The sequence below is a fragment of the Salmo trutta genome, chromosome 7 (genome assembly GCF_901001165.1).
Source record: "Salmo trutta chromosome 7, fSalTru1.1, whole genome shotgun sequence".
Taxonomy (NCBI): domain Eukaryota; kingdom Metazoa; phylum Chordata; class Actinopteri; order Salmoniformes; family Salmonidae; genus Salmo; species Salmo trutta.
Window position 1 is genome coordinate 14,745,261 of NC_042963.1, and position 17,531 is coordinate 14,762,791.

Consider the following 17,531-nt stretch of genomic DNA (forward strand, 5'->3'; position numbering starts at 1 on the left):
CATGAACATAGAAATACAAAACATAGAAAAACGCCCCCTGTCACGCCCTGACCTACTCTACCATAGAAAATAACATCTTACTATGGTCAGGACGTGACACAGGTATATAAAGATGTTAAATTATTCACAGAAATGTGGTAAGAATGTGTCCTGTCAGAATCAAAGCTGTCAGAATCTGTGTTTTCTGAGTATGCTTTGATCCTTTTTTGCTATATTTAATCTTCAATCATTTAAAATGTATTTATACATGTAAATAGTAATGAATGTGCGCTGATTAAAATGTTATCCTATTAACTGTTTTAATTTTGAGGACTATAAACCTGCCTCGTACATTCCATTACAATGTTATCAAATCCAATGTTGGACCTGTTATCAGGTTTTAGGTATGACCCAGATGCAGACAGTGTCAAAGAAATAAAAGTTTATTTCTAGTACAGGGGCAGGCAAATGACAGGTCTAAGGCAGGCAGAGGTCAGTAATCCAGAGAGGGTGTAAAAGGTTCAAAACGGCAGGCAGTCTCAGGGTCAGGGCAGGCAGGGGTCAATTATCCAGTGAGGTGGGGCAAGGTATAGAATGGCAGGCAGGTTCAGGGTCAGGGCAGGCAAAACAGTCAAAACCGGGAAGGACTAGAAAACAGGAGTAAGAACAGACAGGAGCAGCGGAAAAAAACGCTGATAGGTTTCATGAAACAAAACGAACTGGTAACAGACAAACAGAGAACACAGGTATAAATACACAGGGGATAATGGGGAAGATGGATGACACCTGGAGGTGGGTGGAGACAAACACGGGTGAAACAGATCAGGGTGTGACACCTGTTGAGACCACTTATATTAATCTATATTTTTGGCATTCTAGTAACAGACCAATCTGCTATGGCCCCATAGTAAGAATCCATCTTAATTTAGAATAGCTATGTGTAATGGTTTGCTGCTCTCATCATCAAGATATTAGGTTAAAATGTATTGGTATTCCTATGGAATGCAGCAAGTTTTTAATCTTCTGTTTTATGAAATTTGAACAGGATAATGGGATAACGTTGTATAGGTTATAATATAACTTTGTGTATAATTTTAATCATCTTATATCTACGAATACTCACATCTGCATATCCATTTTACATGTTTGAAGATTAGATATTGCAATTATTGATCATGTCATCTTCAGAAATCAGTAATTCTGACAACTTTTTGGGCACATTCTTACCAAAATTCTGTGAATTATTTAAAATATTTATATACACGCCCCCCTCCGTATTTATCTGGACAGTGAAGCTAAAACGTTTAATTTGGCTCTATACTTCAGCATTTTGGATTAGAGGTCAAATGTTTCATATCTGTTTTACCGTTTAGATATTAAAGCACTTTATGTATCTAGCCCCCCCACCCACCAATTTGAAGGTCTCATAAGTATTTGCACAACTAAAGTGTTCATGTGTATACGAGATAATAGAGTATTTCAGGTGTACTATACTGGTTGAGTAACTCTGCACATCTCGTAATGGTGTTACAGTATGAGATACTCAACACCAATGTATTACTGAGACTGACCTCCCAAGGCCATTTTATATTTTATTTTTATTTTATTTAACTTGTATTTAACTAGGCAAGTCAGCTGAACAAATTCTAGGCGAGTCAGTTGAACAAGTCAGTTGAACAAAGTATATATTTACAATGACGGCATTCTCTATGGACTTACCTTTCACCATTACTACATTAGTTAACAGTTTACTACAGCAGTCACCAAGTTGACACAGATTCTCAATCTCACCCATGTGAAGGTGGATGTAGCTGATAAAAAACATCTCTAAAAGAGTTATCGTACCATACAGTATGAAGGTCATCAAACTTGTTTCTGCAAGTGGTATGCAATTACCATTGATATGAGTGGGTCTATATCAGCAAACATTTAAATGTGAAGTTTTACAGTATCTTATATAGGGTCCTGCATTAAATTACGTACAGCTTATAAAGGCTTCATAAAGTCTTCGTAAACGCTACATAAATGTGTTAAAAATCATCTATAACCATATGTCATGCTTTAAAAAGGTTCATAAATGTGGCAGAACTCAATCAAAAGTATTTATAAAGCCCTTTTTACATGAGCAGATGTCACAATGTTCTTATACAGAAACCCAGCCTGAAACCCCAAACAGCAAGCAATGCAGATGTAGAAGCACGGTGGCTAGGAAAAACTCCCTAGGAAGAAACCTAGAGAGGACCCAGGCTCTGAGGGGTAGCCAGTCCTCTTCTGGCTGTGCCATGTGTAGATTTTAAGAGTACATGGCCATTAAGGCCAGATTAATAATAAATAATAATTCCAGCGGTTGTAAAGGGTGCAACAGGTCAGCACCTCAGGAGTAAATGTCAGTTGGCTTTTCATAGCCGAGCATTCAGAGGTCGAGACAGCATGTGCGGTAGAGAGAGAGAGAGGGGGCGAGAGAAGGCGAGAGAGAGGGAGAGTCGAAAACAGCAGGTCTGGGACAAGGTAGCACGTCCGGTGAACAGGTCAGGGATCCATAGCCGCAGGCAGAACAGTTGAAACTGGAGCAGCAGCACAACCAGGTGAACTGGGAACGGTCAGGAGTGATCAGGCCAGGTCGTCCTGAGGTATGGTCCTAAGGCTCAGGTCCTCCGGGAGGGGAGGGAGAGAGAGAGAATTAGAGGGAGCATAGTTAAATTCACACAGGACACCAGATAAGACAGGAGAATTATATCAGATAAAACAGACTGACCCTAACCCCCTGGTACATAGACTAGAGCAGCATAAATACTGGAGGCTGAGACAGGAGAGGTCGGGGGACACTGTGGCCCGATCTGACGATACCACGGACAGGGCCAACCAGGCAGGATGTAACCCCACCCACTTTGCCAAAGCACAGCCCCCACACCACTAGAGAGATATCAAAAGATCACCAACTTTCTACCCTGAGACAAGACTGAGTATAGCCCACGAATATCTCCTCCACCGCATGAGCCTGAGGGGGCACAAGATAGAACAGGAAGATCACATCAGTGACTCAACCCACTCAAGTCGAGTATAGCGCAAAAAATGTCTAGCACAACATGACACACCTCCTAGGGACCGCAAGGAAGAGCACAAGTAAGCCAGTGTGCCTCAGCCCCCGTAATAGAGTCAGAGGCAGAGAATCCCAGTGGAGAGAGGGGAGCCAGCCAGGCAGAGACAGCAAGGGCGGTTCGTCATTCCAGGACCTTGCCGTTCACCTTCCAGGGCCAGACTACACTCAATTATAGGACCTACTGAAAATATGAGTCTTCAGTAAAGACTTAAAGATCGAGACCGAGTCTGCATCTCTCACATGGATATGCAGACCATTCCATAAAAATTGAGCTCTATAGGAGAAAGCCCTGCCTCCAGCTGTTGACTTTGAAATTCTATGGACGGAGGCCTGGGTCTTGTGACCGCAGTGTATGTGTAGGTATGTACAGCAGGACCAAATCGGTGAGATAGATAGGAGCAAGTCCATGTAACGCTGTAGATTTTAGGGCTGACCCCATTTAGTCGATTGGACGACTGTTGGACGACCGAGATTTCTTTAGTGGAGCAGTAGCTATATATGTGTTTATATATGTATGTGTGTGTTTGTATATATATATATATATACAAACAGTTGAAGTCAGAAGTTTACATACACCTTAGCCAAATACATTTAAACTCCGTTTTTCACAATTCCTGACATTTAATTCTAGTAAAAATTCCCTGTCTTAGGTCAGTTAGGATCACCACTTTATTTTAAGAATGTGAAATGTCAGAATAATAGTAGAGAGAATAAATTATTTCAGATTTAACTTCCTGACTGATGTCTTGAGATGTTGCTTCAATATGTCCACATAATTTTCCTCCCTCATGATGCCATCTATTTTGTGAAGTGCACCAGTCCCTCCTGCAGCAAAGCACCCCCACAACATGATGCTGCCACCCCCGTGCTTCACGGTTGGGATGGTGTTCTTCGGCTTGCAAGCCTCCCCCTTTTTCCTCCAAACAAAACGGTCATTATGGTCATTATGGCCAAACAGTTCTATTTCTGTTTCATCAGACCAGAGGACATTTCTCCAAAAAGTACAATCTTTGAACCCATGTGCAGTTGCAAACCGTAGTCTGGCTTTTTTATGGCGGTTTTGGAGCAGTGGCTTCTTCCTTGCTGAGCGGCCTTTCAGGTTATGTCGATATAGGACTCGTTTTACTGTGGATATGGATACTTTTGTACCTGTTTCCTCCAGCATCTTCACAAGGTCCTTTGCTGTTGTTCTGGGATTGATTTGCACTTTTCGCACCAAAGTACGTTCATCTCTAGGAGACAGAACACGTCTCCTTCCTGACCGGTATGGCAGCTGCGTGGTCCCATGGTGTTTATACTTGCGTACTACTGTTTGTACAGATGAACGTGGTACCTTCCGGCATTTGGAAATTGCTCCCAAGGATCAACCAGACTGACTTTTTCTGAGGTCTTGGCTGATTTCTTTTGATTTTCGCTTGATGTCAAGCAAAGAGGCACTGAGTTTGAAGGTAGGCCTTGAAATACATCCACAGGTACACCTCCAATTGACTCAAATTATGTCAATTAGCCTATCAGAAGCTTCTAAAGCCATGACATAATTTTCTGGAATTTCCAAGCTGTTTAAATGCACAGTGAACTTAGTTTATGTAAACTTCTGACCCCCTGGAATTGTGATACAGTGAATTATAAGTGAAATAATCTGTCTGTTAACAATTGTTTGAAAAATTACTTGTGTCATGCACAAAGTAGATGTCCTAACCGACTTGCCAAAACTATAGTTTGTTAACAAGAAATTTGTGGAGTGGTTGAAAAACGAGTTTTAATGACTCCAACCTAATGTATGTAAACTTCTGACTTCAACTGTATACTTAATTCAAAATAAATGCCTCATCCTATTTTAGATTCCTCGCACAGGGCGTCATAAATGTTGTGTCATTACTATCATTAACAGAAGTTGTGTTTAAGAAGCTAACATCCGGAATTGTTTTAAGATGGTCATAACAAGGATAACTTAACTATTTGATTTTGATATTTAGGACCCCTTAAGGTATCCCCCCCAACATCCCCCAAAAATGTCAACGTCTGTGAAAGACCTATTTTCAACACCAGGAAAATAAGTATTTTCAACCTTCATTCAGAACTGAAAATGAACCTGATTTCAACATCCGTAAAATACATATTTTTCAACGTCCGTAAAACGATGCCAATGTATTTTAACCATACATAAAATACATTTTCACCTTTCATTCAGAACCTAAATTTAATCTAACTTCAACGTCTGGAAAATACATATTTTAGACGTATTTTCAATGTAATTTTGTGGTGGGCGTCATTTTGTGGTCTCGCCTATGGCGGCAGAATGGCAAATATCGGTCCTGGCTATAGGTCAGGCCCTATTGTGCCCTATTCCGACAGGATTCGTTTTACTGTGGGAGGTCGGGTAATGTAATTATGTGCACGAGCACAAAACACCACGTCTGTAATTTTAGTCCGGTCTGAAACTGCCGTCAGTAATTTGTACATGGCAGGAGAGTAACAATTCCAGCCAGAATAACCTACTGTTGTATTGGCGAACTCCAATGTATTCTGATAATAGACCCGTGCGAATCGACATCCCTCTGTTTTGAGAGAATTGTCTGAGTTTGACAGGTGATGCTCGCGGTTTGGGCAAGAAAACAATAACTGATTCCATACATTGAACTAAGTGATGCGCATAAGCTATATATGAATAGCCTACATAAAAAAAATATGAATAGCCTACATGTTAAAAGCTGCTGGGGATAGGGGGCAGTATTTGCACGGCCGGATAAAAAACGTACCCGATTTAATCTGGTTACTACTCCTGCCCAGTACCTAGAATATGCATATAATTGTTTGATTTGGATAGAAAACACCCTAAAGTTTCTAAAACTGTTTGAATGGTGTCTGTGAGTATAACAGAACTCATTTGGCAGGCCAAAACCTGAGAAGATTCCAAACAGGAAGCGCCCTCTCTGACCATTTCTTGGCCTTCTTTGTCATCTCTATCCAAAACAGGGGATCTCTGCTGAAACGCGACATTTTCTAACGCTCCCATAGGCTCTCAGAAGGCGACAGAACGTTGAATGATGACTTTGCAGGCCATGGCTGAAAAACAGTAGCGCATTTGGTAAGTGGTCGATCTGAGAACAATGAGACTGGCGAGCGCGTGCACGAGACGACTCCATGTTTACATTTTCAGTCTTTTAACGAAAACAACGACTCCCGGGCGGAATATTATCGCTTTTTTACGAGAAAAATCGCATAAAAATTGATTTTAAACAGCGTTTGACATGCTTCGAAGTACGGTAATGGAATATTTTGAAATGTTTTGTCACGAAACGCGCCGGGCGCGTCACCCTTCTTTACCCTTCGGATAGTGTCTTGAATGCACGAACAAAATGCCGCTATTTGGATATAACTATGGATTATTTGGAACCAAACCAATATTTGTTATTGAAGTAGAAGTCCTGGGAGTGCATTCTGACGAAGAACAGCAAAGGTAATCCAATTTTTCTTATAGTAAATTTGAGTTTGGTGAGTACCAAACTTGGTGGGTGTCAAAATAGCTAGCCTGTGATGGCCGGGCTAGCTACTCAGAATATTGCAAAATGTGCTTTCACTGAAAAGCTATTTTAAAATCGGACACCGCGATTGCATAAAGGAGTTCTGTATCTATAATTCTTAAAATAATTGTTATGTTTTTTGTGAACGTTTTTCGTGAGTAATTTAGTAAATTCACCGGAAGTGTTCGGTGGGAATGCTAGTCACATGCTAGTCACATGCTAATGTAAAAGCTGGTTTTTGATATAAATATGAACTTGATTGAACAAAACATGCATGTATTGTATAACATAATGTCCTAGGAGTGTCATCTGATGAAGATCATCAAAGGTTAGTGCTGCATTTAGCTGTGGTTTTGGTTTTTGTGACATTATATGCTAGCTTGAAAAATGGGTGTCTGATGATTTCTGGCTGGGTACTCTGCTGACATAATCTAATGTTTTGCTTTCGTTGTAAAGCCTTTTTGAAATCGGACAGTGTGGTTAGATTAACGAGAGTCTTGTCTTTAAAATGGTGTAAAATAGTCATATGTTTGAGAAATTGAAGTAATAGCATTTCTAAGGTATTTGAATATCGCACCACGGGATTCCACTGGCTGTTGACTAGGGTGGGACGCAAACGTCCCACCTAGCCCAGAGAGGTTAAATAAAGGTTAAATAAAAAATAAGTAAAAAAACATGCAGCCTATCAAGTTTCACAGTGAATGCTTTTGTTTATGTTTTGTGTGTATGAATTTAATATTGCCAAATGCATCAGTAAGCCTATTTAATGCAACTCTTGATGTTAATAGATCGAAAATCAGATGCATACAACTGACCTAAATGTTTGGAAATTAAAAGTTATGTTTCTAAATTCTAACTTTAAAATGCATCTTAAGTGCAATTGCACTGTTTAGCTCACATCTGAAGCCTGGGGGGAATTTAGGATGTACTGTGGAGCGCTAAAATATCCTAATGATTATGAACAACACACTTCTTCAATTGAAATATTATGGTGACACTATAGGAAATATGGTATGGTATAGTTTAGAAACTTTTGATTGAACATGATTTGGAAAGACACACACCTGTCTATATAAGGTCCCACAATTAACAGTGCAAGTCAGCAATAACCAAGCCATGAGGTCAAAGGAAATGTCCATAGAACTCAGAGATATTTTAACCTTAATTTAACTAGGCAAGTCAGTTAAGAACTCATTCTGATTTACAATGATGGCCTACCACCGACAAAACCCTAACCCCGGACGACGCTGGGCCAATTGTGCCCCGACCTATGGGACTCCCAATCACAGCCAGTTGTGATACAGCCTGGAATCAAACCAGGGTCTGTAGTGATGCCTCTAGCACTGAGATGCAGTGCCTTAGACCGCTGCACCACTTGGGAGATCTGTGTCGATTCACAGATCTGGGGAAGGGTATCAAAACATTTCTGCAGCATTGAAGATCCCCAAGAACACAGTGGCCTCCATTTTTAAATGGACAAAGTTTGGAACCACCAAGACTCTTCCTAGAGCTGGCCGCACGGCCAAACTGAGCAATCGCGGGAGAAGGGCCTTGGTCAGGGAGGTGGGGATATTTTTCAGCGGCAGGTACTGGGAGATTAGTCAGGATCGAGGGAAAGATGAACGGAGCAAAGTACAGAGAGATCCTTGAAGAAAACCTGCTCCAGAGCGCTCAGGACCTCAGACTGGGGTGAAGGTTCACATTCAAACAGGACAACTACCTTAAGCACACAGCCAAGACAACACAGGAGTGGCTCTGGACAAGTTTCTGAAAGTCTTTGAGTGGCCCAGACAGAGCCCGGACTTGAACCCGATCGAACATCTCTGGAGAGACCTGAAAATAGCTGTGCAGCGACGCTCCCCATCCAACCTAACAGCTTGAGAGGATATGCAGAGAAGAATGGGAGAAACTCCCCAAATACAGGTGTGCCAAGCTTGTAGCATCATACCCAAGAAGACTTGAGGCTGTACTTGCTACCAAAGGTACGGAGTGAAGGGTCTGAATACTTATGTAAATGTGATATTTCTGTTTTTTAACTTTAATAAAATGTACAAACATTTCTAAAAACCTGTTTTTGTTTTGTCATTATGGGTATTGTGTATAGATTGATAAGGGGGGGAAAAAACAATTTAATACATTTTAGAATAAGGCTGTAACATAACAAAATGTCGAAAAAGTCAAGGGGTCTGAATACTTTCCGAATGCACTGTATGGGGGATACAACAATCCCAGCTCTGCAGATTTTGCTGCGAAGAGACAGAATCGTTAGATCATTTGTTTTGGTACTGTCCATATGTAGCTTGTTTTTGGTCGCAGGTTCAGGAATGGCTGAAGATTTGTTTACCTGGCGCTAACTCTGCAAATAGCACTGCTGGGTGATTTGAAAAGTCATAGTCAATTGATCAATAAAATAATAATACTCTTAGCAAAAATGTTTATCTTTAATTTACAATATGTAGAAACTATGAGAATAGAAAGGTTCAGACATTTTGTGAAACGTCACAGCTCAGTTGAGAAATATATGGCAAATATAAACTGGATAGTGTTCAGAGATAGATGGGAGGGGTTTATGGCAGCTGAAGGATGGGACTAAAAACAAACAAAAGATAACTAATGTCAAATGTACTGTGTCCGTAAACTGTATATAGTATGTATAAGCTGGATGTAGAAGCCTATGTGCTGTTGTCCACTAGTTTACTCCAATTTGGGGAGGGGAGGTAGGGTTAAGGGAAATTATTCAAGGAAAATATATATTCATAAAAAGTATATATGGGGGATTGGAAATGATGCAGACAATTACATTGATAGAAGCCACAATCGATTTGCAATATTGAAGATGATCTACCCCCTAAAAAAAATCCCCCAAAATGTATACTGTAGCTAGAGACATTCTCAGACATATGTTTGGGGGGAAAACTTGTCTAATACATTTCTAAACCTTTGTCTCTTCTCCTCTCTCCCCAGCCATGGACATCATAAAGCCCATCTTGGGCATAGCGAAGAAGCTCTATTCTTTATGTGCTGAAGTGAAAGCCAATAAAAAGCGTTGTCAGCGTTTGGCCCAGCACGTAAAAGTCTTGGCAGATACGGTGAGTATGGTAAAGGGGCTGGGGGAAGACCCTGCCCCTGTGGAGAACAGCCCTGCGTGAGCTCAAACTCACCCTGGAAAATGCCCAGGACATGGTTGAGAAATACGCTAGCGCCAAATACATGAACCGCGTCTTGAAGGCCTACAAGCAGGGAGAAGAGTTTGAGAGTTTGACCATGCGCCTGTACGATTCAGCTCAGGTGCTGTCACTAGCCCTGCAGGTGGATCACAGAGAGCAGCTACAGCAGAGATTCAACGAGGAGACGCGATGGAGAGAGGACAAGGCGGACAGGGAGATAGATCATCTGGAGCTGCAGAAATGTGAGACGCTTCTACCATGCACTTTTTAGTGCAGGGTCTTAATCATGTAGCCTCCCTGTATATGTGTACTGTGGTCACTGCCAGGAGGTCTGGGCTGTTTTATGGCCAGTCACTGATCCTGCTGACTATACCATATTTAGCTCTGTGTGTGTGTGTGTGTGTGTGTGTGTGTGTGTGTGTGTGTGTGTGTGTGTGTGTGTGTGTGTGTGTGTGTGTGTGTGTGTTTGTGTGTGTGTGTGTGTGTGTGTGTGTGTGTGTGTGTGTGTGTGTGTGTGTGTGTGTGTGTGTGTGTGTGTGTGTGTGTGTGTGTGTGTGTGTGTGTGTGAGTGTGGCTTGATTGGGGGCGATTTCAAGCAAGTGACATTGTGCATATTTATCCCACAGTGCTACGTGAGAAAGTGGAAGAAGTGCTAGGGAAAGTGGACTCCACCCAAGAAGATGCAAAAGACATCAAAGCCTTTTTGAAAACCTGTAAGTAAGCCTCTATAGATTAATGTCCAAATGAATGAAACTAAGAACGTTTCGTCTTTATTTGTTTACTAGCTGTACTACTTAATTTGGAATCTGAGCAACTATTGTTTCTCATTTCTCGTTGACGTTGACCAGCGTCTGATGATAAAGGAGACTGTGTGTCTGTTTGTGTTTTCGTTCCTTTGTGGTTTATACCTTTCTCCATTTTTGTTTGATACTACAAGCACTCAAGTTTCACTCATACAAACTCATACAAACTACAAAACACAGCATAGTTTACATCCTACACCAGGAAAGCATGGTCTCACTGTATTTTGCGTGATGGTGTGTTTTCCTGTTGGACCTAAAGTTATCTGTGTTATTGATGTGTTATGTTCCTAAGTCCCGTATGACTTGCTATCTCATTGACTTTGTTGTGTGTTTCCCATTGACAGTAAAGAAGCCGAGGATTTTAGATCAAGACATAAGAGAGATCAAGCCAGAGGAGCTGATCTACGATGTGCCCAAAGAGCCCTTCATCAAAAATGACAATTCAGAGATATTCAAAGGAGAGTACAACAAATTCACAGTGGCCATCAAAAGATATGCCTACTCAAGGAGCACAAGCCTGAGGTATATAGCATACAAGACGTCTCAGAGAGTTCTTGTAATATCAGCTTCGGTGCTAAACATATTTGTTTAATGGGTTATGTTTGTCCCACACAGTCAGGTGAGAATCATCTTTAAAAAGGAAGTGGAGACTATGAAACGCTTTGAGTCACCAAACATCCTGCGAATGTTTGGGATCTGTGTCCAGGAAGAGAGCGGTGAGTGAGCATCTTTTTGCAGTATGTGAAATACTGTAGTTGCTGAACAAATAGGAGACTGGATACAATCAGAATCACCTTTATTCACCATGTACACCCGGAATTTGATTTTGTGAAATGGTGCTGCCACAGTAAACAGAATAAACAAGCAGAATATAGATGAAGAATTTACATGAATCCACATACAGTCTGTATACTATGAACAGCAACAACAACAAAAATGAATAATTGTACATGGTATGGATGTATAAACAAATGAACAGTCCATGGTGTGCAATGGAGTGGAACTACATATGCAGTCAGTCAGTGTCAGAGGGAAAATTGGCAACCGCATATGTGCAGGAATGTGCATAGCGAAGTACAGTTGCTGTATAATGAGCAAAGTAATCAGGACATGATATCAAATCAAATCAAAACTTTATTTGTCACCTGTGTCGAATACAACATGTGTAGACCTTACCGTGAAATGCTTACTTACAGGCCCTTAACCAACAGTGCAGTTCAAGAAGGAGTTAAGAAAATATTTACCAAATAAACTAAAGTAAAAAATAAAATAAATAGTAACACAATAAAATAACAATAAAAAGGCTATATACAGGGGGTACCGGTACCGAGTCAATGTGATGGGGTACAGGTTAGTCGAGGTAATTTGTAGGTAGGGGCGAAGTGACTATGAATAGATAATAAACAGTGAGTAGCAGCAGTGTAAAAGACAAATGGGGGGGGGGTCAATGTAAATAATCCGGTGGCCATTTTAATAATTGTTCAGCAGTCTTATGACTTGGGGGTAGAAGCTGTTAAGGAGCCTTTTGGTCCTAGACTTGGTGCTCCGGTACTGCTTGCCGTGCGGTAGCAGAGAAAACAGTCTATAACTTGGGTGACTGGAGTCTGACAATTTTTTGGGCTTTCCTCTGACACTGCTTAGTATATAGGTCTTAGATAGCAGGAAGCTTGGCCCCAGTGATGTACTGGGCCGTACGCATTATCTTCTGTAGTGCCTTATGATCAGATGCTGAGCAGTTACCATACCAGGCGGTGATGCAACCGGTCAGGACACTCTCGATGGTGCAGCTGTATAACTTTTTGAGGATCTGGGGACCCATGCCAAATCTTTTTAGTCTCCTGAGGGGGAAAATGTGTTGTCGTGCCCTCTTCAAGACTGTCTTGGTGTGTTTGGACCATGATAGTTCATTCAAGGAACTTGAAACGCTCGACCCGCTCCACTACAGCCCCGTCGATGTTAATGGGGACCTGTTCAGCCCACAATTTCCTGTAGTCCATGATCAGCCCATGATGCTTTGTTTGTTTGATGGTACGTCTGAGGGCATAGCGGGATTTTTTATAAGCGTCTGGATTAGTGTTCCGCTCCTTGAAAGCAGCAGCTCTAGCCTTTAGCTCGATGCGGATGTTGCCTGTAATCCATGGCTTCTGGTTGGGATATGTACGTACGGTCACTGTGGGGACGACGTCGTCAATGCACTTATTTATGAAGCCAAGGACTGAGATGGTATACTCCTCAATCCTGGGAACATATTGGATGAATCCTGGGAACATATTGCATGAATCCAGGAACATATTCCTGTCTGTGCCAGTCTGTGCGAGCAAAACAGTCCTGTAGCGTAGCATCTGCGTCATCTGACCACTTCCGTATTGAGCGAGTCACTGGTACTTCCTGCTTTAGTTTTTTCTTGTAAGCAGGAATCAGGAGGATAGAATTATGGTCAGATTTGCCAAATGGAGGGCGGGGGAGAGCTTTGTATGCATCTCTGTGTGTTGCGTAAAGGTGGTCTAGAGTTTCTTTCCTCTGGTTGCACATGTGACATGCTTGTAGAAATGAGGTAAAACGGATTTAAGTTTGCCTGCATTAATGTCCTCGGCCACTAGGAGCGCCGCTTCTGGATGAGCATTTTCTTTTTTGCTTATGGCCTAGAGCTGGTTGAGTGCAGTCTTAGTGCTAGCATCTGTTTGTGGTGGTAAATAGACGGCTACGAATAATATAGATATCACGACTTCCACCGAAGTCGTCTCCTGTCCTTGTTCGGGCGGCGATCGACATCACCGGCTTTCTAGCCATCACCTCTCCATTTTTCATATTCCCATTGGTTTTGTCTTTTTCCATACACACCTGGTTTTCATTCCCTAATCACACTGAATGTATTTAGTCCTCTGTTCCCCTCCATGTCTTTGTGTGAAATTGATTTATGTTATGTGGGTATTTGTCACGTGCCATACTTTTGTTCATGTTCTGTGTTTTTTGGGCATGTTTATGTACTTACGTGCTTTCATTTTGGACCGGAATTAAAAGTGCGCCTGTTACTACACTCTGCTCTCCTGCACCTGACTTCACCTCCCATACACACCCCTAACAATAGATGAGAACTCTCTTGGTAGATAGTGTTGTCTACAGCTTATCATAAGGTACTCTACCTCGGCAAGCAATACCTCGTCTTTAATATTGGACATCGCGCACCAGCTGTTATTGACAAATAGACACACACCCCCACCCCTCGTCTTACCAGACGTAGCTTCTCTGTCCTGCCGGTGCATGGAAAATCCCACCAGCTCTATATTATCCATGTCGTCGTTCAGCCACGACTCGGTGAAACATAAGTTATTACAGTTTTTAATGTCCCGTTTGTAGTATAATCTTGATAGAAGGTCATCCATTTTATTTTCCAATGATTGCACGTTGAACAACTGAACGGATGACAGTGGGAGTTTTCTCACTCGCCTATGAATTCTCAGAAGGCAGCCCGACCTCCGCCCCCTTTTTCTCCGTCTTTTCTTCAAACAAATGACGGGGATTTGGGCCCGTTCCCGAACAAGCAGTATTTCCTTCGCTTCGTACAAGTTAAAGAAAAAATATTCTTCCAGTTCGAGGTAGGTAATCGCTGTTCTGATGCTCAGAAGTTATTTTCGGTCATAAGAGACAGTAGCAGCAACATTATGTACAAAATAAGTAAAAAAATAAGTTACAAATAACACGAAAAAACTAACAAAATAGCACAATTGGTTGGGAGCACGTAAAACGTCAGCCATCTTTTCCAGAGCCATTGACCAAATCACCATGTGATTTCAGAATATGATATCAAAATGGGATGATGATGTGCCCTTGTTGCATTTAATAATCCTCTTCTCTACCGTGGTTGTCCCGCAGGACCCAATCCAAACTACTTCATTGTCATGGAGTTTTGTGAGAAGGGCAGTCTGAGAGAGGTGCAGGATTCCCAAAGGAAGCTGCCCTGGGACAGAAAGGCTCGCATGAGTCTGGATGCAGCACAGGGCCTCTACAGGTAGCAGGTTGATGTTTATTGTCATGAGTCTGGATGCAGCACAGGGCCTCTACAGGTAACAGGTTAATGTTTATTGTCATGAGTCTGGATGCAGCACAGGGCCTCTACAGGTAACAGGTTGATGTTTATTGTCATGAGTCTGGATGCAGCACAGGGCCTCTACAGGTAACAGGTTGATGTTTATTGTCATGAGTCTGGATGCAGCACAGGGCCTCTACAGGTAACAGGTTGATGTTTATTGTCATGAGTCTGGATGCAGCACAGGGCCCCTACAGGTAACAGGTTGATGTTTATTGTCATGAGTCTGGATGCAGCACAGGGCCTCTACAGGTAACAGGTTGATGTTTATTGTCATGAGTCTGGATGCAGCACAGGGCCTCTACAGGTAACAGGTTGATGTTTATTGTCATGAGTCTGGATGCAGCACAGGGCCTCTACAGGTATACAAACATAGAAATTAATGTCTTTACCCTGTGCCCTACACAAGTAAACCAGTCACAGCACCTATTGCATATGACAAAAAGAGCACCACCTCTATCATATTGTTGCCATAAATGTGTTAAGTCGATACAATAAAGAATCGATCTATAGTCTAATCTTGTATTTGAATAATGTCTCTGTCGGGTACCTTCCCTTTCTAATCTCTACCCTTCTACCTCTCCAAAAGTAGAAAGTCATGTGTCCTGTACACACACGAAAGGGCTTCACCAGAGCGGTGGAAAGCAACGCCAATAGCTGGCTAATAATGTCGCACCTCTAATAGCCATGCCATGGCCAAGTGTCACAGGTAACAAGGCAGGTACAATTTGGCCATATTCGAAAGAGGAACGTTAAATTCCTGTTCATGTGTCTACAATCCACCTACTAAAACTTCTGTCCACCATTATTAGTATGTGCTGCTTCATCTTCACTAAAACAATAGGTACACTGGATCTGTGCCCTGTACCTCTCTCACCAAAGTTCACAGCACTAGAAAGTGTACCCTAATCACATTGAGCTACCCTGTCAAGACTAGCTAATATCTCTATCATTATAGATTGCACCAGTCGGAGGAGAAGTTTAAAGTGCATGGATGCATCAACAGCAGCAAGTTCCTGGTAGATGCTGGGTACAGAGTGAAGGTATGAGGTTCAATGCAGTCCTCTACACAGCCATATGTGTTGGCACCACTAAGCGATAGACCCAGAAAGTAAGGCCACTGCTAAATAGAGGCAGAGGTTGTTTTGAAGATGTGTAGTTGATGTTCCATGTTTACAGTGTTGCAGTACTCTATCGCAATGTAATTGTTTTGGGTTCTGTTGTGTGTGTGGTCAGCTGGCAGGTTTTGAGCTGGCCCAAACAGAGACGTCGTTGAAGAGGACTAAGGACAGGAAGAGGAGCTCCTTGTGCTACAGCTCCCCTCAGCAGCTTGAGAGTGTCAACCATCCCTACAACAAAGCTTGTGAGATGTACAGGTCTGCTTCCAAGCACACTTACAACACACTCTCCACTTTTGTAAATGAATGAATGTCAAAATCACAGAAATTATTTTTTATGTTCAAATGTTCTCTGTTGGTGTAATGCAGGCCCTAAGTATACTCTCAGTTCACTCTGTTTACATTTTTGTGTTCGTTGCAGTTTTGGCATTGTTCTTTGGGAGATCGCAACCGGCAAGATTCCCTTCAAAGGTGTGTCAACTCCATTAATTGAAATGATGTGTGTAACAAACACTATCAGCAATAACAGTGATACTGTATATCTGAAAATGGCATGGTTGGGTTTTCTCTCTCGCTGTAAGCATGCAGTAGTTGCTCTGTCATATTTAGAAATGTGTCATTCAATGTCTGTTCTCTTGTTCTTCTGATCAGACTGCTCACACAAAGATGTGTATCAGAGGGTGTGTAAAGAAAAATATACTGAACCTCTTCCTAAAGACTGCCCTAAACAGTTGGGGGAACTGATCAACGACTGTCGCTCCTACGACAGCTTCTACAGGCCGACAGCGGGAGGTAATGCAACACAACTAAATGGCATATAATGAATGTGCAGTAACATACATTTCTTTCAGCTGTTCGATATGGATTCCTATTTGTCCTCTGAGTTATTGTTTCCTAATCAACTTTCTCTGTTCCACAATGTTGGTTGACAAGCTGCGCAATGTGGTGGAGCAGTTAGAGGAGGACTAACAAACACAGAGGTTCATCTCCATCTTCAGAGTTCTCAGAAACATGGCTGGAGAAGAGAAAAAACATGAAGCGCTATCATCCCCACTCCCCAGGTCAAAGGAAGACCAACCAACCCCTTGCCTAAAACCTTTGTTTCTGGCAAACCTTCAGCCAGTTTGTTGCAAATTTGCAGCAAACTCATATTTTCAAATGCAAATTAGTTTTTGGGCAAACTGTTGCTGTAAATTTGCAGCAACGCGTGAACTTCTGGCAAAGAATCCTAGGAAACTTGTGGTGAACATTCTATTGTTTGCTGCAAACTCAATATGAATATGCAAATTAGGTCCGGTTTTTGGTTGCTGTGTGTTGACATTGAAATGTTGTATCCACATAAAACAAGTCACATAACTTAAAATGAACTTACTCCACAGAGAAAAAACAACATACTAAATGTAGTAAATATACTAAACATGTATTCAGTGTCTTAACAGATACAAATAAATCCAATTTGAAATCATTAGCATGGTAATGACGAAAAGATCAAAGACTGGACATTTCCCAAATAAATACCTTCAATTAATTACATATCTTTACATCTGTACCTCTGTCTCTCCCCCTTGGGGTGTGTGGGTGTGGAGTGTCTTTGAAGCCCCTGTTTTACATCTGTTTCACCTTTACCCTTTTAAAAAGAGTTCTCAGCTATCCATATTTAATTGTTAACAGGTAGGCTAATCTAGGGGGTCCTTTACACACAAGGGAACTATATGTACACAAGTGAAACCCCAAGTGTCTTTGAACCAACTGT

General features: G+C 41.7%; 1 protein-coding gene across 1 annotated transcript; it reads left to right on the plus strand.

Moving 5' to 3' along the window:
- The first annotated feature begins 3,346 nt into the window (after positions 1-3,346).
- LOC115196992 (mixed lineage kinase domain-like protein) lies at positions 3,347-17,311 on the plus strand. Its single transcript, XM_029758093.1, is given in 12 exon segments — positions 3,347-3,439; positions 9,568-9,740; positions 9,742-10,012; positions 10,397-10,483; positions 10,918-11,095; positions 11,189-11,289; positions 14,447-14,582; positions 15,619-15,703; positions 15,897-16,036; positions 16,200-16,249; positions 16,430-16,570; positions 16,712-17,311. Coding segments are annotated over 11 exon segments (1,464 nt in total). The 5' UTR covers positions 3,347-3,439; positions 9,568-9,569; the 3' UTR covers positions 16,816-17,311.
- Positions 17,312-17,531: the final 220 nt, after the last annotated feature.